Source organism: Centroberyx affinis, unplaced genomic scaffold, assembly GCF_046629955.1.
Source record: "Centroberyx affinis isolate AG114_WGS23_722 - 3 ecotype Tasmania unplaced genomic scaffold, CSIRO-AGI_Caff_v1 ptg003307l_1, whole genome shotgun sequence".
Classification (NCBI taxonomy): domain Eukaryota; kingdom Metazoa; phylum Chordata; class Actinopteri; order Beryciformes; family Berycidae; genus Centroberyx; species Centroberyx affinis.
Window position 1 is genome coordinate 276,884 of NW_027281313.1, and position 23,185 is coordinate 300,068.

General features: G+C 44.9%; 1 protein-coding gene across 2 annotated transcripts in view; it reads left to right on the top strand.

Annotated features, from left to right (window-relative positions):
* The first annotated feature begins 952 nt into the window (after positions 1-952).
* Positions 953-23,185, top strand: part of foxp2 (forkhead box P2) — a 65,401-nt gene continuing 43,168 nt past the window's right edge. For both annotated transcript variants that reach the window (XM_071538592.1, XM_071538591.1), the window contains exons 1-2: positions 953-1,126; positions 21,255-21,344. In XM_071538592.1, coding sequence (XP_071394693.1) covers positions 953-1,126; positions 21,255-21,344 — 264 coding nt within the window. The remainder of the gene's footprint in view (positions 1,127-21,254; positions 21,345-23,185) is intronic.

Here is a 23,185-nt window from a genome sequence, read left to right on the forward strand (position 1 = left end):
TCCCACCGCATAGTTTGATTGCAGCTCACAGTCCGGTTTAATTGTGTCCCGTTGAGAACAGCGGTGAATGTTTTAAATGTCACCAAAATAAATGAATATATGAGGTTTGATTAAAGAAGAAGAGGGGGGAAAATGAATCAAGCCAATAAATGACATATGAGCATCCTTCCTCTATGGAAGCCTGGAAGGCAGATTTTATTTAGCCACAGCAAAGAGGACAAACCCATTATAGTGTTCATCACCGGCCTGCACCATGTGATTTGGTGCTCCCTCCTCCTCCTCTTACTCCTCCTCCTCCTCCCCTCCACCAAATTTTAATTTTGCATGATTAGCTTTGCGTCATTAGGCAACTTCATTCAGACACGACGCACGCTAAAATCCTGACAGCTTCAAGACGGCAAATATTTTAGGAGTGCCTGTGTCTCTCTTTCTCTCTGTCTGTGTAGCCTGGCTTTCCTGAAGTGTGAGGGAGATATTAAGAATTGAGTATATGTTCATTTGTGTGTCAAGTATTTGTGCAAGCATTTATTTCTGTCATATTCCCCATTAAATGTATTTTGATTTATTATTCAAAATTTTTTAAATATCACCACAAAACAATGTGTGTCTAGTGCCAGATGCTTTTATTTGTGGCCAAATTCTAGTGATTAAAAACATTTGCCACATTTAGATGCCCCCCCCCCCTCCCATTTCAAAAAGCACCAGGACGTGCATCTCTTTGTATTGCTTCATTTACACAATGAATGCATAATTGCTCCTCCTGCATCCCCCCCCCTCCCTTTTCCTTTCCCCCCTCCCTCTTCTTTAAATGCTTTAATTTGCAGAGAGGGACCGAGGGCTTGATAATGGAAGCGTAAAAAAAAAAAAAAATAGGAGGGAAAAAAGGGGGGGGAATTGTAACAAGAAGAGCCCTAACCGGTGCCTCTTAATCACTTCTAGGTTTTAAATCATGATGATGCAGGAGTCGGCCACAGAGACAATAAGCAACAGTTCAATGAGTCAAAATGGAATGAGCACCCTAAGCAGCAGCCAATTAGAGGCTGGCAGTAGAGATGGGAGATCAAGCGCTGGTGACACGAGCAGCGAAGTAAGCACAGTCGAGCTGCTGCATCTGCAACAACAGCAGGTAAGTTGTGTTTCTCCCCCGTCTCGTCTCTCTCTCTCTCTCTCTCTCTCTCTCTCCCTCTCTCTCTCTCTTTCCCTCTCTCTCCCACTCTGCTCTGCTCTGCTCTCTTCTCAGGCAGCACTGGGCTTTTCTACACAGGCAGGAGGCACTCCGAAATATAATATAGTATTTTTTTAATCTTTTTTTAGTAAAAGAATAAGGCAGTGTGTTTATGGCTGTTTTGTGTTGTTGGTAAATTTTCTGGGTAGTTGTTTGTTTTGCTGGTTGGCTGTTTTGCTTGTAGCTATGGTTTTGTCAGTGTTTTAGAGAGGTGAAGATGTTATATTATGACTGTGTTTTAGTTGGTTATAGGTTTTATTGTGTTTTCTGCTGTTTTTATTGGTATTCAGATGTCTGTGTGTGCATAGAGCACATTACAGCTGAGGCCATGTGAGAGAGAGAGAGAGAGCGTGTGTGTGTGTGTGTGTATGAGAGCGAGCGAGAGTGAGAGAGGGACGCACGCGTGTGTGGGAGCTCCGTACGGAGTCGGTTGGAAGGTGAAGGTGTGTGTGTGTGTGTGTGTGTGTGAGAGAGAGAGAGAGAGAGAGAGAGAGCGATAAAGATGGTGTGTGTGTGCATCTCTGTATGTTAGCATGTGCACGCGCGTGTGTGTGAGAGTCTGTGTGTGTGTGTGTGCGTGTGTGTGTGTGAGTCTGTGTGTCATGGCAGTGCTGTATCCACCAGAGGGCCTCCTAACTCGGCACTAGTTAGCTGCTGGCTTCTTTCACACACAAACACACACACCGCCTCACACACAGATACACACACTCTCACGCAGACACACCAACGGGGGAGAAACCTTTGACCGGGACACTTTTAAAAGACTAATTTGCATGTTCTCTCTCAGTCTCACTTTCCCTCAACTAGGCTTCAAAAAGAAAGTAATTTAGGATTTTTTTAAACATACTTTGAGACAATTTCTTCACTCTGTATGGGACTGACTTCAGAACTGACTTGATAAGGTTGTTTCCTTTTGTGGGGTTTTTATTGCATTGATTTTATTGACCTCTGCATGTGATAATTCAGTTTCAATTGGGCATACACATGCCACAACAAACTAATCTCAAATATCTGTTGCAAATATCTAATACTGATGAATGATCACGTTATTTTTTTTACTTTTATATGCTTTTAGAAATCCATGCTTTATTGTGTTGCTGTTATTGATCTTGGTCAGTGCGAGTTGAGGGTGAATGGACTGCTGGGGTGGGGGGAGGTGGAGGGTGGGCGGTTGGGGGGGCAGGAGTTGTGAAAGTCAGGCGCCAGCGGAGTAGAGGAGTCAAGTGTCTCTCGTGTCTTTTCACGGTGAATGATGGCTTTGACAGTTCGCCAAAAGAGCAGTGGGAGACGAGGTCGGAGGGCTGCGCTTTGGGGTGGATGGGGGACAACGCTGCGGGTTTGTAATGATGCGTGCTGTCCCTTTGGTTTGAAGGGAATTTTCATGCAAGCGCCTATTTGTGTGTGTGTGTGTGAGTGTGCGCACTTATGGAGGCAGCTGAAGCCCTGTGGTTAGTTTGGTCGGGGCAACGCATGCCTGTTTGTGTGTGTGTGTGTGGGGGGAGTGAGCGGGGTGATGGGGGGGTATTCAGTGTAGCAGAATGAAGCATGTCCTGTAGGCCCCTCAGTCCCCTCTTCCATCCCCCATACCCCAATCCCATTCCAACCCTCTCCAGCCTGCAGACCCTACACATAGGCACACACACACACACACACACACACACACACACACACACACACACACATACATCCTCCATCCACGGCACCACCCCCGATGATCCTGCTGGTGGCTACAACGGCATCACAGCACTGAGGCCTCACCCTCCATTCATCACCACTCTCTGCCTCTCCTCTTACACACATACACACACACACACACACCTGATTGGGGTCAATTCTCTCCCTCTCTCACTCATCACTCTTTTATGTTTGAAGGTGCTGGGTGGAGGACTGCAGATAGATACTCACTGCAGAGAGAGGCTAAAACAGATAGAGACAGATAGAGAGCTGGATATAAAGATAGTGTTAAACTGTTGTACCACAGGCCCCCAGTTTAATGCAGTATGCCACAGTAGTGAGCAGGTACATCACTGGTGTCTTGGGATGGGTGCAGAAGGAAAATGAGGGCATTCCTTTGCAGTGATCATTTTTATTTATTTGCATTTTTTAACATGATTAATGTTTTATATATTCCTCATTTAATAGGTCACTGAATGAAAATATAGAGAAGACATAGATTTTTTTCTGTTCTGTTGGTGTTGAGGTAATTCCTAAAGCTGCGTGTGTGAGTGAGTGAGTGAGTGAGTGAGTGAGTGTGTGTATAAATGTAAAATCAGAAAGTCGTCTAATGACAAAGGAAGCTGAGCCGTTAAAAAAAAAAAGGGCCACAGTGTTGAGAGAGAAGAGCGACGTAAGCATAAAGTGTCTAGTTAAGTCTCTGAGATGGACGCACGGCTAAGAGCCCATGGTGGGGGTGGGCGGGGGGTGGAGGGGGGGGTGCTTGACAGTGTGCGCCTTGTAAAGAGGCCAGCCCAAGCCTTCTCCCAGCGCAGAGACAGACACATTGAAATGAGCGGTCCAGCTAACAGGTCTCTGGAGGCTTTTTAAAACAGGGGCCCTGTGCTGTTAACTTCACACACACTTCCTGTGGCGCGCTCACACTCGGTCTCTTCGGAGAGCTGGGTCCAAGGGAGGAGAGGAGAGAAGGAGGGATTTCTTTTTTTTTTTTTTTTTTTCTTCTTTTTTTTTCCAATGTTTGTTAGCACAGGCCCGCGCTGTTTATGAGTTGTTAGTGTATTAATCTGAAATAGGTGTTGATTGTGATGGCAGTGTGTGTGTGTGTGTGTGTGTGTGTGTGAGGGAGTGAATGACAGTGTGCATTTGTGTGTATGCAAGTGTTTGTGTGATCATACATGCTTGCATCCTCGCCTGCGTCTGTTTCTTCTTTTTTTTTTTTTTTTTTTTCATGCGCCCATGTGCAGCTAGAAAATTCCAGTCCACGTCTGCTGCTGTGAGTCCAGATTGAAGGAGGGCTGTTGGGTGTAATTTTCCACCCATATTTGGAATGACATTGAGTGGTCCGGTGGGTATAGAAGCTCCAGTCTCTCATCACGCTGCTGGGGGGATGATTAATAATAAGCACTGATGAATTCTCCACCGTCCCTGTGGGTTCTGCCATTACCTAGCAGCTCCAAAATACCACCTGCAGCTATAATTAGAAAAGCAGCATCTTAAGGTCTCACCGCCTTAGATTTGGCCAAAGGCTTGAAGGACACAGATCAAGACCAAGTTACACAGGAGCGATTTTTTTTCTCTCTACCTTTTGGGCCAGTTTCACATCAAAAATCGTGTGGAAGCATTTTTCTAAGAACACATACATAAAACGGGTTTTCCAAATGTTGCTTTTATTTCGTAGCAAATTCTGTATATATTCTGTATATATTTGGTGTATTTTTGCAATTATGCAGGTCATTGTGTTCAGTGTGAAAGCCACACACTCAGATGTGCATGTATCTGAATAATAACCGTCGTATCACAATTGAATTTCCAGCCCCTAATTTCTGTCAGGGTCTTGTCACCCTATTCCCAAGGTTGTCTAAATAGACCTAATTTGATTTGAGATCACAGATTAGATACCCACTGTATCTGATTGCAATTTGCCAGCTGGAGATATGTATCAGAGCAAATGATGAATGTTGCACAGCCCTAATTACTATGCAAAATCATCACCATAAAAGCTCCCTCATCAAAAAAGAGCAAAAAAATTGTGCTGGGCTCATATTACTAATCAATTCATCATTGGCTGTGGTCAGTCCTGTGTTTTATGACTATGTGCTAAAAGTGTGTGTACATGAAGGCCATGCATTGATCTTTGGATCTATACCATAATGTCCCATAATGGGCCTGTTAGTTGATTACAGAGGCCTGTAGACTTAATCCCGCCAGGGATATCAGTGGGATTGATGAGCCAATACTCAGTACTACTGTCCCCTCTCAATAGGGTAACTGTTGTAGGGAGTGTATATATTCAGAGGGGTTCTGTGTTATGTATTGTGGTCAGGCCAGTCGTATTAACCAAATACCTCTGGATGGCTTTGGGGAAAATCTTCTATCTCTACTACTGCTACTCATCCAGATGACAGACTCAGTAAACTCTAAACAATTTACATATTACAGATTTTATCCTAAATCATATATGCTTTATTTTCCTTGCTATTGTTTGTTTGTCATTTTATTATGCTAGTTGTTTGGTTGCATTTATTTATTTTTATCAGAAATGTGTACTTTGCAGGTTTATTAGGACTGTAACTTATTTACAGTTGCACACAAATAAAATGCACAACACAGTGGTGTAGATTGTGGCAGAGGTCTGCAAGTTGCAGAACTGTTTAGACAGGTTCCTTAGTGGTTTCCCGAGGCGCATGATGCAGCAAAATGCAAACTACCCCAACCCATTTAAATGACTGCAACATTTTGACGTAAATTACAATAAGTGCGCCAAGGTGCCATCTTACTTCTAGGCTACCCCTGTCGCTACACGAGAGCTAGGCAGTGGTCCAACATGAGAGTGACAGCAATTAACCTGCCTGCCTAGCTGTTTAGCTGGAGGAAATAGAAGGGATGAGAAATCTGACAGCAAGTGATGGGTAATTTTTAGGGTTTAGGGGCAAATGAAATTCTCCCCAAAATGAGAGTCACTAGGGAGAAAGTTGCCCCACAGACAAAGGACAAAGTGACTGTGTGTGTGTGTGTGTGTGTGTGTGTGTCCGTGCGTGCGTGCGTGCGTGTGTGCGTGTGTGTGTGTGTGTGTGTGTGCGTGCATGCGCATCCGCCTCCCTCTTATCACCACTCTAGCTTGCTGTTTAGTACAGGTAAATACTCTCTATCTCTGAAACACTCTAATGACACAGAATGTTCCACTACCATCACCTAACAAACAAGCCTCAAGCGTCTCTCTCTCTCTCTCTCTCTCTCTCTCTCTCTCTCTCCCCCCCACAACTGCCTTCCTCTATCTTTCTTCCTGTACTGCATTTGTATGTGTGTGTGCATGTGTGCATATGTATGTGTGTGTGTGCGTGTGTGTGTGGACCACTGGGACTTATAATTACTGTCAGTACGGAGGATGCAGTGCTGGCGAACAGTACACAACAGCTTGCCGAGGCCTCTGTTTGTCTCTGCCTCCATATTTTGAATGCGGCCCACAGGGAAAACACTGCAACATTAAAAAGTCACTGTGATGCTGTTGTATCCGTATCCACTGCAGGATCCGTCCTAACGCTCATCAGGAGAAGGCACACACATGCACCCACACACACTCACACACTCACACACACACACACACACACCTAAGATGCAAATCTGGGCTTTGCCCTTGAGCATAATTTAAAGGCCTAATCACCCAGACTGTCCCCTTTGGATGGAAAAGGGAAGGAGGGGGGAGGGAGGGAGGATGGTGTCTCTCATTTGCACCCTTACACAAAGAAGCTCATTAGGTTTATCTTACAGGCCTGAGATTGCCCCACTCAACTGTGTAAATAAGACACTGGCCCCGGCCTGACGCATCAATCACCTCTCAGGACAGAAGAAAGGCCTCTGCTGAAATATGAATGATTTCATAAAGGAGGCTATTGTTGGTCATCATCATCTAAGTGAAGATAAGGCTGTCCTGGAAAAGGCAGGAGGAGTGTCAGGAAAGCAGCGTTTATGTCTTTTGAAAATTATTTTCCCTTTTAGCGAAAAGACGGCGCTTGCTTGGTGGTCCTTGTATCTGACTTATTTACGATGAAAGCCATAGTTCTTTTTATTTCAAGACTGGCTATCAGCAGACAGTCCCTACAGAACGGTACATACAGGCCTGTGACATATAGGCCTGTGGTTTCCCCCCTTGCGATGACACTAAAGATATAGGGTATGAATGACAGCGTAGCCGCTGTTTGCTCAACCTTCCCCAGACAAAACACAGTATTATTCTATTATCTATCTAGTCGCCACCTCTTCCTCCTCCTCTCCCTCCTTCTCCCCTTCTCTCTCTTTTTTTCTCCTTCTCTTTCTTCAGCTCCTTGAAACCTGGGCTGTCCATCTATGTTTAAGACACATTACATGTGGCCTCCTGGAATTTACAGTGGCGCTCTCCCAGTAACTCCATTTCGTGCGGGAGTCCCCCGAGAGCTGGCGAAATGTCAAGCTGCAAGGTTTGAAAGAGAGACGAGGAGAAAGGGACGGAGAGAGAGAGAGAAAGAGACTGATGGAGATGGAGAGAGGAATATAAGTGAGAGAGAGAGAGCTTGAGAGAGAGGGGGGGGGAGACAGAGTGAAATCTGGTGGAAACAAACACTTATGGGTATTTTATGCTCGAGCAGCTGGGAGCTGTGGTGAAGGCAGAGTGGTGTGCAGGTCGAGGGGCAGCGCAGGTAGAACAAAACAGATCATACGGCGTGTGTGCATGCATGCTTGTGTGTGTCTGTGTTGCGTATACAGGATGTCATGTCACTGCCTTCATGGATGCCACACAGTTCACATTCTTTGACAAGCTATTTTTCTTCTTTATAAGAAATAAAAGGTAAAACTGAAAGGACAACAGTGAATTTCCTCTGGATTTTAGTCACTGACACTTATAGTTGACATCAATCAATCTAGATTAGGCCCTTTGTTTGACCTGAGACTTTTTTTTTTCAGTGTAGCTACTGCTTTAGCCCAGTGATAAGTGAACTGAGCCAGGGTTAACCGCCTCAGTGTAAATAAGAGCCAGCCATCCAGTCACACACTGTGGCCAATAGTCCTGCAGTCTCTAGCCTACCTAGCGCAGGTCAGGATCAATGGCCACTTCACAACTCATTTCCTTTTACGCCTCCCTAACTGCCCCGCTCTGGCTCAGGGAAATAAATGGCACTGGATCTATAAGTCCACTCGCGCGAGCACAAACACACATACACACACGCACGCACACACGTACAAACACACACACTCTGAGGGGACTGAGCAGTCGCTTCAGCTCAATACCCTCCACAATAATTTATTTGCAAACTGCCTTGGTAGTGAATGGCGTCTCATCTTTTGCGGCCTCACAATTGAAAACAGGCATTCTGTCATTGTTTGTTGCCACTCTCCTGTCGTTGCCTTAAACAGAGTACCAGTCATTAATATGGCGGGGTGGAGTGCTGCTGTCACACTCAGCCTGAATACATACATGTAAATGGCTCTGTTTTCCTCTGATGTGGAGTTAACTGGAGGGTAGAAAATACACACTGTACTAAAGGAAGGGGGGGTTGCCTTGCGATGCAGTACGCGGTAACGCATTGCTGCCTGCTTTTCTGCAAATGGTTCCCCTCCCCGGAAAAAAAAGCAAGTGGCTTACAGTCATTTGATAGGCCACGACACCACTATCCATTTAACAGAGCTTAAAAATCCTACATATGCATATGCCCGGGCGTCTTAAGCTGACAACCAAGAGGCAGGATTTGCTAGAAGGCAGCTTTGGAGCGTTGTGAATTTAACAAGCATGTCTAGTATTACAGTTCCTCTCCGCTTTAGCCATGAATAGTAACAAATCAGACTCTGAAACGCCTGCCCGATGGTTTGTTGTGTGTACCCCCCTCCCCTTCTCTAACTAATATTAAAATGACTTCAAATCTGGTTAAGAAGATGACTAGCAAGCAGTAGTAGCATCTTCAGTGTTGCTGGTGCTCTCTCCCTAAAGCTTTCACAGAATCTCACCTAACAGATTCCAGGTATCATCACAGCGAGTTGTTTTTTTTTACACTTGTTAACACTCTCTGCTGCTCCGATTACCTTCATCCCTGACCCATTTTTGAATATATAAATGGCTCTATCCTTCTCCCAAGTTGTTTGTAGCTGTGGCGCTACCAGGCTGCAAGGGGAGATGCTCTTTACACATTGCCTCCAAACACTGTATACATATGTAAGAGGGCCAGCCGGGCTCTCAGGCTTCTACTCTTCACAGCTTTTCATACAAATGCAGTAAATAAGCCCAGGCCATGGGGAATAGACGGCTCCAAACAGACAGACTGAGTGACATGTCACTTAGCACTGGCTTTGGCTCTGCTCACTGCAGGCTTTAGAGCTGAAGCTGCTGGGTTTTGTAGTGCATCAGCTCGGGTCAGGTTCTTCCTTGGCTGTCAAGGTGGACTGACATCTGTATCATTGATGGGATCAGTCGTGATATCAACCATATTGCTGTAGGTCTAAATGAGGGCAACAGCAAATAGTTGATGATGTAAATAGGTGAAAATAAATCCCTGAGTGTAAAATGAACATTTGTGTCAGGGAGGTACGGAGAATAAGCCATACGTTAGCCAGAAGTTAAACTCAATGGAAGTCACAGTAGGAGTCCATTGCAGCAGAGATAGACAAGCCCACCTCTCTCCAGCCAGTGTTGCTCTCAGGCGGCCTGCCATTCCTCATCAAGACTTAACCACTGCTTATTTACCCACACTGGGGACTTAACTCGCCCGAATTGATCAGTGATAGCACTGGAAAGCTGCTTGTTCCACCCTGATAAAAGTGACGCCCATGAGCATATGCAGAACATGCTTTGTGGGCTAGGCGCGGCGCTTCAAGCTTGACTAGACACTAAGCTGATATTGGTTTCACGCTTGAGTCCATGGTGCAAAAGCCTCCAATGGAAACCCAGAGATTTGATTGTTTCTGCATATGCATTTATCAGAAGTTTACATGATAAATATACATTAGCCTGGTGACTTGGCCATGCGTGGTATTGTTTCAGCGATACTATTCTCCATGCATTCCTTTTCACCTGTTTGGACTTCATCATCCAATTCAGCGTGAACATGATAATCATAATTTGTACAAAACTTCAAATGGCTTTCTGGGAGGTTTTTGCATCGTTAGGCTTTCTGAGAATTTCTGTCACAGCGAGAAAACACGTCTTGTTGGCACAAGTTTTAAATGTGTGAGAAGAGAGAATCACACTCTCAGAATCACTGGAAACTGCTTGTTTTTCTTTTCACTTTATCCATATCGGTTGTCAGTTACCAGTTTGCCAACCAGCTTCTATCTGTACCATGACATAATTCTAAGACCAATATTTGAGGTCCCTGCAGTATGTGTAATATAACCCCTGTCCCGCTTTTGGTTTAGTCCTGACTTAATGTTGTAATGCCTTCACCATAGGCCTAAATGATATGTCATTTATCTTTCATATAGATTTCAACCAGAGGTTTTATTTTTTTAATAACCAGTGTAATTGTTCTGTCCTTGTATGGAGTGCTATGAAGGGAGTGATCATGCTTTTGGCACATTCATCAAAGCCTGAGAAAAAAAAATGCAAAAAGGAGGCCCGTTTCTCACATGGCCAGACTAAGTGAGCGACAGAGTGATAAATTTTCTTGTTAGGAGAAATTACATCCACTAACTTGAGCTACTTCAGCATGAAATTGAAAAAGAAGCATTTCTTGTGAATTTCCATTCTTGATTCAATGAAAGATGTAGATTAGCCCTTTGGAAAAGGGCGGGGAACAAGAATGAAACTAAAGAAGTATGACTTTGTTCACGCTTGCTTGTTCTGAGAAGCGTGATATAGGATGCTGTTGGAAAAAGCTTTGTTTATGGAAGCAAGGCTCAGTCAGCCAGGTAGCAGTCAAGGAAAAATAATTCACGTTTGTGTGTGTGTGTGAGTGCTAGGGAGTAAGAGTATGTATGAATGCATGAGTGCCGGTCTGCTTGTGGTGTACATTTACGTATTCACACACACGCCTCAGTGCATTTATATATCTTTATCAATGGGACTCGCTTAGCCTCTCTGCCTACCACAGCCCTAATCACAGTCAGTGCCCATGATAGCTCGCTCTTTCTGTCTCTTCCTCACACCTCAGTCTCTCTCTCACACACACATACACAAACACACTTTGCACAAGGCCCAGCTCAGTCGAGCAGCCTGTTCTGGTGAAGGTGGGGGGTGGAAACACTGATTGATAGACGCTGGGTGTCAGAGTGGAAGGCAGATAACTATATCTTCCACAGCTCACTTAAAGGTCAAACACACACCGCCGTAATTGGAATATTCACAAGACAACCACCGAGGTAGAATGCAGGATAGAGGAAAGAAAAAGACAGCAAGGAGGAGGAGGGCAGGAAAGGATAGGTGCTCCATAAGAAAAGAGACTGGGAGAGAGAGAGGGGAGGGAGAGTGACGGAGATCCATGGCCCCTCCAGAGGCAGATGTAGTGGCTATTAACCGGGGTGATCTTTGGCGGGAGCGCAGTGTTCATTGAAAGATCCATCACCCTCAACGGGGGGCGACCTCAGTGAGGTGACTGGGGGCTAATGGCACGACAAGGTAGCCATGTAAACTCAGGTAAACTGTGATAGCCATCACACAACCAAGGTGGAAGCTTTGGCAAGTCTGTCCTGTGTTGCTTCAGTGACTGGGAACAGAGATCGATCAAGTTTAAAGGAGATTTAACTCTCTTTTTTCCTCACACACATTAGTGAAATTGAGAAAAAAAAAATCCACAGCAAAATCATATGTGTTAATTTAATGTAGAAAAAAAATGAATAGGATGCCAGGATGAACTCTGATTCCATCAGAGTTCACTTAACACTTTTGATAGCTGTGAACACCAGCCGCAGAGCCATATCAGCATATCATCCTTTATCATTAATAATTGTCTCTGAAAAATCAACACTTATTACCACAGGGACATCTTCTGTTTACAGTATGGGCAAATATGTTGTTTGCAAATTGTAGTTCATTCTCTGTTAACACCACAGCAGCAGACTAAGTTCAGGGTTAGCCATGCAGCGGGTGAGGCGAGGTCATTACAGCTAAGGTCAGAGTGCTTTCTCATCGACCCCAGGAGAGGGTAACACTTAGACTCAGCACTCAACCTGAGCTCTTCAGGACTAGACAGACAGACACTCACACTATTGACCTGCAACAGCAGAGCCCCCAAGACAGAGCCTGGCGCACACACACACACACACATACACATGCATTCACTAAACAGGCATAGAGGCTTAGGAAGCTCGTATTCAAGTACATACACACACATAGGCACACACGAACAGACACACACTGGCCCTGGTTCTCTAAATGATCTCAACTTCTTGTGTTATATTTGCTGACAAACGATGCTGTTGTTGGTATGGATTTTTTTTTTGTGTGTATGGTGTGTTTGTGTGTGCGCGCATCTCTGTGTTTGTGTATTGCATGTGTATCTTTATGTATGTGCATGTGTGCTGTATGTACAGGGCACGTATGTGTGCTTGTGTGTGTGAGTGTGCATTCATCATTTCAGCAGCCTCTATTGGTATTGGCATTCTGCACAAAAACACATCTTCCGTGGCTGCTTGTTCTCCGGTGCCACAGTCAGATCGCTAGTCGCCTCTGGCCATGTTCTTTAGAGTGGGAGCCTCTTAATAAGGCCTTGTCAACAAAGGCAGACACAAGCTCCATGGAAAACAACTTCATTCTGCCTCCCCTCCACACCATGAGAAAACTCCAGTTTTCACAGAAATACTGCAGTGTTCAAGCTCACTGAATAGTTAGACATACTTTTCACAGCTATAACTCATTTTTATTAATAGATTAACATACTGTCATACAGAATGTAAGGCTGTACAGTTCACAACTAGGTCAAAACTTTGGTCTATTTATTTATGTTTTGTGTAAAAATAACTAGAGCACTCTTTTCACCTATAATCCTTTGTACATTTTACATTTAAAGGTCTAGGCAATTCAGCTGAAGCCTTTATTCAAAAAGACTTATAAGGAGTGAGATGCTGGGCATTCATGGTGCAAGTATACTTTGCCCTCACACTTACAGGACAGTCTCTCTAACCTCTAGGTCTCTCTTCTGCCCAATCCATGATTAAGTAAACGTTGACTGTTTATGGAATGATTATGTGAAGTTTTCTTTGCTATAAAGCCGTTGCTGCCCAAAGCCCTTCCTTCCCATTCCGCGCTCCTTTTTTTTTTCCACTGGGCTCAGCCCCCGCTCCAAATGAACTGTGGTCGGTCTGAATGCAACATTTCATAGCAGGTATTCATCCAACTGTGTGACCTCCATTCTCCTGGAACTGTGAAAAAGAGATGGATCATAATCACCTGAAGAGTAAATCAAGCGCTTCAGGAGAGAGAATGAGTAGACGAGAGAGAGAGTGTGTGTATTTGTGTTTTGCAGGGTCGGGGGGATGCACAGTTGAACAGTCATATCTTATGCATACATACAGTCACACTGTCCCTCTCAAACACACACACACACAGACACGCACAAATCATGCTTTCTCCCCTGTCCCTTCTTCCACCCATGCACTAGCCTCCCTGTAGTGTCAGTGAAGTACACTCCCCTTTCTCCCTCTCTCTTTCTCCCTCTCTCCCTCTCTCTCTTTCTCCCTCTCTCTCTCTCTGTCTCTGTGTTTCTTTCTCTCTGTCTCTTTGTGATAGTAGATTGTGGTAGCGCTCAGTTCTTGGGCTGTAAAGGACTTCCCTAAGAGCAGCGGCAGATAAAGAGCGCTGCTGAATGGGCCTGCCGTCACCTTATCTAAACCCAGTGATACAGTGCAGTTGAAAGTGAAAGCTTTGCTAAAGCCACCAGGAGAGAGAGAGAGAGAGAGAGAAGGAGAGAGAGAGGGAGGTGTGGTGGGGGGCCAAATTGAATTTCATAAGTGCATGGAAAAGATGCACTGAGACAATGTCAGAGGTCTGGGAAGAAGAGGGAGGGCTGAAGAGCAGAACACATCTGTTAGAGTGAGGGAGAGTGGGAACAAAATTGACAATATGTTGGCAGTATACAGTGTAGAAGTCATTTTTGGTGATCAAGCAAATAAGAAATTACTTAATTAAGTGGTAAGACAGATTATCGGCAGTTACCTTAAACACAGCAAAAGTTACTACAGTCAATTTCATGGTCAGACATTCAAATCTAATAAGAATGGCCAAGATGCAGGTTTTCGTTACGACAAGGCACTCTTGTTTGTAAGTTCACCCCGGTTTGGGGGTTCTGTGGCAAAGTTCAGCTCGCAGATTGCTGGCAAACTGTAAACTATTATTCTCGCTTGCTAGAACAGATATTTCCTTGTATTTGCATGGAATATCCATGGTGATAGCAGCGGGAGGTAGGAAGTTAGTGAATGTTAGCGGTTGCAGTGAACGATGGCAGCCCGTACTCTGTGTTATTGCTGGCATGGCCTCCCAACCTCTCCGCAGACACATGCATATTGGCGCGTATGCGTTCTTCTTTCCCGCTCACAGACACAAACACACACACTTTCTCTGTGATGGGCAAAACAGAACCATGTTTTGTCTTCTTTGCTGGAAAAATAAGTGTGAGGTTACACAATGGAGCAAGACACCACCCCCCCACCCCACCACCCCCCTCCACATCCCCTCCCACTCTCCTCTCCTATACGAGCTCTTGCTTTCTTCCTGGGGTAGGAGCGAGCGAATTCATCTCCTCAATCCTCCCGGGAGGGTGGAGCTATGCAGCTCTGTTTACTGTGGCAGAAAGTTAATATAAATTTTCATCAGTGGGGGAAGTTTACACATATGATTCTATTTGTCCTTCATTATTAGCACCTGAGACTGGGGCTGGGGAGGCATAATTGTCTACAGACACAGGCCAAATAGATGCAAGGGAAAGGCAAATAAGCACACCCCAAAATAATTTGATGCTTGTGTGTTACAATCCTCCACCCCGGGAATTCTTAATCTAGAGAATCAATAAACAAGAGGGGGGGGGGGGAGACGTGGGAGAGAGAGGGAAGAAAGACAGAAAAGATGAGAGGAAGAAATGAATAATGTGATATCAGTAATGGATATGTGGAGAGGGGGAGCGAGAGAAGAGAGCTAAGAGGGGAGACAGTCGAAGTTCAGTTGAATTCAAAGTGCTGTGAGGAGGTTGAGCAAAAGTTGAAGAGAGGAAGCGATAAATATGAAGGGTTTCATTCCAAAACACCTATGGTCCATTTTAGAAAAAAACAACAACACTAGAAATGGCCACAAGACAGGTAATAAATTCACTAATATTTTAATAGCGAGTCTTACTTTAATTCCAGCAATCATCTCATCAAAGTAGATGCCACTTTTCTCATTTTGGGATGAAGCTCTTCATATGGAGAGAGAAACTGAGGTAGCTGCAAATCCTGAGATAGAGAGTTTTTCTGTCTGGCAGCAGACAGAGCAGAGCGGGACACAGAAGCCCATTGTTCTGCTGGATAGCTTTCCCTCCGTCCCGCGGCCCGAACAGATTCTCCATGGACTTCTCCCTCCCTTTCTCTTTCTCCCTCGCTCCCTCGTTCACTGCAGACTGTTGATTTATTGAGTCATACATAAAAATGCTCATTACTCCTACATCCTTTTCCAATTCTCTGTTTTTTTCTCTTTCACTGGTTAGGTTGTGAAGAGTTGTGAGTTAGCAGTCTCTCGCTCTCTCTCTCTAAACTAAATACGGAGATGATAACAATAATATCTTCTTTTACTTCTTTCATTCACTTCTTTATTTCTCTTTTACTCCCCCTCTCTCAGTCACTCTCTCTCTCTTTGTTGCCCACTAAAGCCTTGTTGACCACACTCCCGCCGTTTACCTCTTGTTTGTCTTGCCTGGCTTTACTTGCATTCCTGTCTCAACTCCCCCTGCTACTGTCTGTCTCTGCAACTGCTGTCGCAAGGTGTCATTATTTTTTGCTATAATGCTTTTCCTTTCTGAGGATTCAGCCAAGCAGAGACGAAGATCCGGGCGTATTGTGCTCTGTGTGGGCTTTGTGGAGGCGATAAGGGAACTGAACTTGCAGCCATTGTGGAGGCGCCGGCACGTCATCGCCAGGTCTGACCTTTATGAAAGGATAGGAATCTTTGTACTTGCGTGCCAGAGTCACTTCAGGTGAATGGGATCAATAGCAAGCAAAGAGGCCTACACATGTCAGGCATTGGTTTGATCCTGTAAAATTCATATTAGTTGCGTTAATTTAGCATGTAGTAAAAAGTAACGAGTGTTAAAAAACCACATGCTAAAAAAATAAGGATGAAATGTTTTTTATGCAAGATATAGGTCAGTTTTACTCGAAAGTGTAAAAAAGTGCAAAGTTTCTTTTCTGTCTTAGTTTTAGGTGGAAGATCAGCATATATAGAGTCTGACAGTCCCGAATTACACATAATTACTGCTAATGTTATCTTTTTTAGATAGTCAGTTGCCAACTTCAACTTATCCGTCTCCAGCTCCAGCCTCTGCCACCATAGACATCATGCCCCCACCCTTACTTTGCCTCACCACCCTCTCCAACACAATGCTTACAAAACAAGCACAGCAATGGGGTGACGCATCATTTCGTGGATTGTAGCTTTAATGGACACATATCGTCACAACACAGGGATTTAACCCGTGTTACAGGACAGTTTCTCTAATCACTACGCCGCCCTGCCACATCCCCACTCCTGTTCCATAATTGTACGAAGACTAGTGAGAACCCCTGCCGCTCACGAGTCACACTTTGCATGTTTTTATGAACTCAGTGCGCTCTCAGTCCCCACTTTTGTATTCAGGCTTTGTACAGGACATCTCATCCTTCTCCCCTCCTCTTCTCATCTGTCTATCCTCTCCAGCCAGCCCCTCCAAATCCGTATCCATCCATCCATCTGCCCTGAATCCACTTATATAAGGAGATAGGGTGTAAATATTTTGGTGTGTAGTGTCAGCGCCTATCTCCCCGCCAGCCGCCCGCCAGCCTCAGTCCAATCAGCCATGTTTGTTTGTTCAGCTTAAACTGTTTGTGCCTTGTTTTCCGTGGCATGCGACTCCCTCCGGCTTGATAAAGTGTCACACTTTTTTCTTTTTCCCTCCTCCTCCTTTTGCTTTTTTTTTCCTTCCCCCTCCTCCTGTGTCTGTCTATGTGTGTTTCCTGGAAGGGAAGATAGATAAGCCTGGTGGTGTATGTGTGTGTGTCTGTGAATGTGTGTGTGTATGTGTGAATGTGTGTGTGTGTGTGCGTACCAGCATCTGTGGGAGTTGTCAGGGCTGTCAGCATGACTGGAGTTGTTCTGGCCGACAGCCTAGTGTTGAACAGCAGCCCTTTACTCACACACACACACATACACACGCACACATGCACACAAAACATCTGTTCTACACACTAGAAAAAGTACATTATCGTATTGTAACCCATTACTTATTGATCAATAATTAATACACTATGTTTACAGCTACTTTGTGAAATATCAAAGCATCCTACACAGGCCACAGAGCTGAGCAGAGGTACCTGTTGAGGGCAGCTTATTTCATACCTATGTCATCATTCCAATATCCGCTATATACCCTAATGACTACAACTCCCAACCTAACCTGAGCTGCACTGTCCAAACACAATGTCACGGTTCCTCAGATATATCCAATTCCAATGTCATGGCTGCACATCGCGCAGTCTCTAGGTGGATTTGAAAGAGTGACATTCCTGCTAGATAACTTATTTCTCGTTCACACCCCCTCAACTCCGCCAGACACAATAAGCAATCTGGAGATTTGTAATGGTGTGGCCCGCTATGGCAGGGCCCGCTAATGTATTTCATGCTTGTTTAAGATCTCGGTATGCTCCTTACAAAGGTGCATTGTGATGGGTGTTCCTTATTACCCTGTTCTGTGTAGAGTCTAAACACCGGGGCCGGGAGAGTGAAGGATGGTGGAAGGGAGGGAGGGACGGATGGATGGATGGCTGACACATGTTTCTTCAGTTCTCTCTCTGTCTTTCTCCCTCCCTCCCTCCCTCTCTGTCAAGTCTCTTCTCTCTCTCTCCCTCTCCAGTGATCTCTGCATGCCTATTAATGTAGCAGAGGAATGCCTGTGTAAACATTCTTGTTTCTCAGTCCGTTTCGCATAATAGTTGCCTGTATCGCCTTTCTCCTGACCTCGCTATCTGAAACCAATTACACCAGATCCATTTGGGCTGAATCTTATTTTCATAAGGATCCCCGTGTCGCGGTCTCGGTCGCTCTGTGTGTTATTTTCCCCCTCTTTCTTTTTTTCCTCTTTTCCATCCTCAGTGATGGATATCAACATCAAATATGCCTCTGAGTGCCTTGTTATTTATGTAGCAGGGCCCGACTCTTTCGAAGCCTCTCTCTCCCTCTCTCTCTCTCTGGTGCTCAAGAATGTGTCACATTGTGCTGTTTATACAATGTGTGCATTAATGGACAGGGGATGTCATTTTTCCATGCATAGCAACCCAGGTTAAATAGGCGGCGCGCCTGCACTCGTCTGTGTTTTTGTCCGCTATACCAGCTCTTCAGCAAACTTTTGATGACTTTCCTTGGCATTTGGCGCTTTTTGTGCTTTGAGATGAGCTTCAGCCTGCCGTCTGTGTGGAGTGGGAAGTGGGTGGCACAAATTGGTGCTTTTTGCTGTAATGGCTGAATACTCAGAGCCAGTGAAAGTGAAGGGACAGGGCCTTTTCTTTTTTCTTTTTTTTTTTTTTACCTTCCACATCGTCACAGACTCTTAGAAAAATGGAGCTGGCTAACCTCGCTTCCACGGAAGAGGTGACAGACAGCTTCAGGCGTGACAAACCACCACTGGAAAAGTTTGGCCGGTGTTGATAAGCTCTGTGTTATGTTTGGAAAAGTACACTTTATGCAGTCCGACCAGACTTCTTCTCTAATAAGCATGGCAGAGTTGATCTCTCCACTTCTAGCCGTCACCCCTCACCCCCCCCATCCACCCCGATATTTGCCAGACGTGGATATTGGAAGCGCTGTTAAAAAACATCTCTTTCTTGTTTACTCTTGACCGTGTGTGATATATCGAGTGGCTCTCTTGACTTTGGGTATAAAACGGTGAGTCGTTATTGATTCACAGATAGATAAACATTTCCTCCCGACCGCTACGTCGGGCTGCACTCATCACCCAGCCATCCCCCTAACTACTGTGTGTGGAACTCAATAAGCCTTATAATTACTTTGATTCACCAATCATGGTTAAATTAATTAGCCACCGTGTTTTAATTAGCACAGTGATTGGCTGAGCGTCTGCATTCTAGGAAGTTGTTTTGTCTTTTGCGTGCAATCGGAGGCGGTCAAAGTCAAACATCGTTTGATTTCCCACCCGTTTTGAAAAATTTCTCAGTCCAAAAACACAAACAAAACCACTTGCATCTGGCAGGGTTGGAGATTGAAGTTGGGCTCAAGTGTTTGTGAGTATGTGTGTGTGTGTGTGTTCTGAAGTTTAAGTCCATGGCTCTGCTAACACATCTCACATGCACACACAGACACACACACACGCATGCACACACACACACACACACATACACAAACCGGTGGCGACTGGGCTCCTCTTACCAAGGAGACAGATCAATGCAGTTAGGACCCAGCGCCAGTGCAATGTGTTTGTTTGCTTTAGTTCAGAAAGCCTGGCTCCTCCTGAGCAGCCAGACAGACAGCACCCCCCCACCTCCCCACCGCCCCCCCAGCTCTGTCTTTTCATAATTGATCAGGGGGGTGGCTGCTTTCCCCCAGGGGTTAAGACGTGGCAACTTTTTTTTTTTCTCCTGCCCCCCTCTCTCTGCCTCACACCCTCTTCCCCTTTTCCTCTCTCCCTCTCTCTCTTCTCTCCCTTTCTCTCTTTGCTGTCTGCCTCTCTCTCCCTCTCCCTCTCTCTCTCTCCTCTGTCTCCTCCTCTTGTTTGCTCAGGATCTCAATGTACTAGTTCAAACATTGTTCCCACCAGCTGGCAGAGCCGCGCCATATGCACGCCCTGTCAAGGCAGCTGTTGTCATGGATACTGGCAAGCACCAGAAAATAAAACAAGCGCCCCTGATTCCTGAAGAAGAAGTGTCACTCTCCATCTGAGTTTTTTTTTTTTATTTCCTTCTTCTTCTTGCTTCTCCTCCTCCTACTCGTCCTCTTCTTTTTTCATCAAAAAAGAAACACCTGTGAAGTTGTTGTGTTGTTGTGTGTGTGTGTGTGCGCGTGCGTGTGTGTTTTTTTTTTTTCTCCCACTTGATGCTTGTGGGCCTTAAGGATACGGGGTACGACTGTGTGGAGTAGCAGCAGAAGCAGCAGCTGTGCACAATGTTCTTTTCTGCCAGACTCTTTCATCCGTCTGTTCTTGAAGAATCGGAGTGAGGCAGCTAGCCCAGCCGCCGCCGTACCTGTGATGCCGGAGCTCGCTCGTCACACATATACACACAGCTAGGCGGGGGGGGGGGGGGGGGGGGATCTGTAATCCCATCAAACCCCAGAGAAATAGATCACGCCACATCCCAGCCTCTCCGATTCTTATCATCTCGACGTCTGGCAAATACATCAAAGGGTGTTGATGACAAATGTTTTACATTTTACGAGTATGATTTTTCTAATTCCTCTTGCCATGTGTAAACAGCTGTGAACCAGTTTCATCAGGCAGGGAAGGGGTTCTCTCTCTCAGTCTCTCTCTCCCTCTCTCTCTTTCTCTCTCTCTTTAGTTCTCTTTCTCTCTCTGTCGCTCTATCACTCGTCCTCTGCTCATAAGCACCCTTAATGCATAGTGTAAAACCTGGGCTGCTAGTTAATTCACTCTAAAGGTAATCTGATGTTGATTTTGTCAACTTTAATTACAGCTCCCGGGGACACTTCACATGGCGCTGCCTCTACTTCAAATTGATATTATGAATATGCAAATGTGGCGGTAATTTGCAGAGAGAAGTGGGTATTTCAGTTGAGCACACACTAGACAGGTCAATTCTACTGACGCTTAGCTTTTTTTTTTTTTTTTTTTTCTCAAACCCACCACCCCCTCCACCCTCTTCTTCAAGGGTGCTCTAGACAAACTGTATTTATCCTTGATCACAGCTCTGTGAATTATTACTAAAATGTATGTGCAACGTGGTGTTAATCACGCCAGAGTGTGTTGCTGAAAATACCAGGTGATATTTGACAGGGTTTTCAGTCGGAGATGGCTGTTTTGTCCCTGAAAATTTGAATTAGCTCTGCTGTCAGCTTCAAGAAATCTAATAGTTGCTATCTTCTCTATCTCTTTTCCTCCCTCCCTTCTCCCCCCCCCCTCTCTCTCTCTCCCTCTCTCTCTCTCTCTCCCTCTCTCTCCCTCTCTCTCTCTCTCTGTCTTTTGTCTTGCGTTCTTTCCTTTCTTCCCAGGCTCTACAAGCAGCGAGGCAATTACTCTTGCAGCAGCCAGGCAGTGGCCTGAAATCTCCAAAGAGCCAGGACAAGCAGCGTCCACTGCAGGTAAAGCAGCTCCCGGTCTAATCTCTTAAGTCCATCCATAATACATGCTCCTCCGAAAAGAAGATTTCCTCTGTTCCACAAGTGTGTTTGATTTGCCAACGCAATCCTCGGACCTGTCATTGGAATTCTAAGCCTGGACGAGGCGGTCCCCAGGAAGCTGAGCGTCACACAGAGACAGGAAAAACACAACAGAGATAGACCTCAGAGACCAAAGTTTCCCCCAGAAGTAACGGCGCGGTTTTGTCGTCCATACATCGATTTTCTAGTTTTACATTTTTTTTTTTAATTCTCAGCAAGAGGTTTAAAAATATGTGACGCGTATTACATGGAAAATAATTAATACATCCATGTGTCTACAGGTTAAATGGTAGGAGGACACATTGGGTGTGGTCTTTATATTTTTATACAGTAGATCCATAGTGTTGTTGACACTGGAAGATCCAGATGTTAGTTATTATTTGAAAGACATGTCAGCCTGACTAGTGGGTTGTACGGACAGCTAATTTTAACTGCCTGTCATTTCCACTCTTCAACGCTAATTTACCTTATTGACTCATAGAGCTGTCTATTTCTGTTGTCAGTGATTTGGAAAAGGTCACACTTGTACACGCACACACACACATTCACACACAAATAGTTGCACATTCACACATATATACACACTCACACATTGCAGCATCTGCTGCCTGCTATCCTCTTCCTTCCCCGCCGTTAAGATTTTCCTCACACCACAGAGTCTTTCATTCTGCTCATTTAAGTCAACAAGACAGTTAGTTGGTTTTCCTGCCTCAAATTATGTAAGGCTCCTTGACATCTGCTCCATGTTTTTATTTTATTCTTTTTATCAATTTATTTTTAGGCGTTCAAAATTGAAGTGTGAGAGTTTGTGCCCTCCACTCCGCTAATAAGTACTATCAAGGAGCGGTGGTTTACCTCATTAGGGGCTCTGTGCATTTCATTAAAGACGGGGAAATTGGCGTTAACCTCACCCGTTAATATTTTCACCGAGTCTAACAATGGCGACACCTTCAATTGGAGTCACACCCCTGTGTACCTAATTACGCACTGGCGAAGAGATAAGGTTGGCAAAGGTGCAGTCACGCTTTTGCATTTAAATAATTCAACTCACCCTCGTCAAGAGTGTTAATATAATCAGCTTATTAATACACAGTCGCATTGGAATTATAAATATATACTTCTGAGGGGTATTTTATTTAGTTGTTTGTTTGTGTGTTTAGTTTTTTATTAATTTGTGGGAATTATTACTATGGTCATGGGAAATATGAATTGTTCATCAAACAAAAGGCCGCCTACCACTCTGCAGCTTATTGTTGGGGTCCATTGCACTTTTTCTGTTTGAGGTTCCGTATGCTGAAGCGAATAGATTCAAACAAATGGGAGCCTGATCTACAAATGCCTGCATAGTCACCCAGTGCAATACATACATGGCAGGAAGAACAATATTGGATGAGAGCAGTGTGTGTGCATGATAGCCGTCAGCCCATGTCCAAGCCCCTGCCTCTAATAATACCAGCAGATGGTAAATATTGAATATTTACATTTGCTTACTCCATCCTAGCCTCGCGTCGGCGATATGAATCAATATGAATCGGAGGCCCGGCGAGCGGCCTGTCCTCAGCTCCAGCTAATCCATCTGTTGATCCAGCCTTTATTAACATCCTCACCTCTTTGTTCCAAAAAAGTCTCCATGCAGGGCATCTTAGGAGAGGCATTGCTGAATATCCCATGGTCCTCAAGATTTACACACCAGCACAAACAGGACCCAATACATTCTGGTTCAAGCATCACTTTTACAGTAGAGCTGTGCTGCTGTGTGCTCT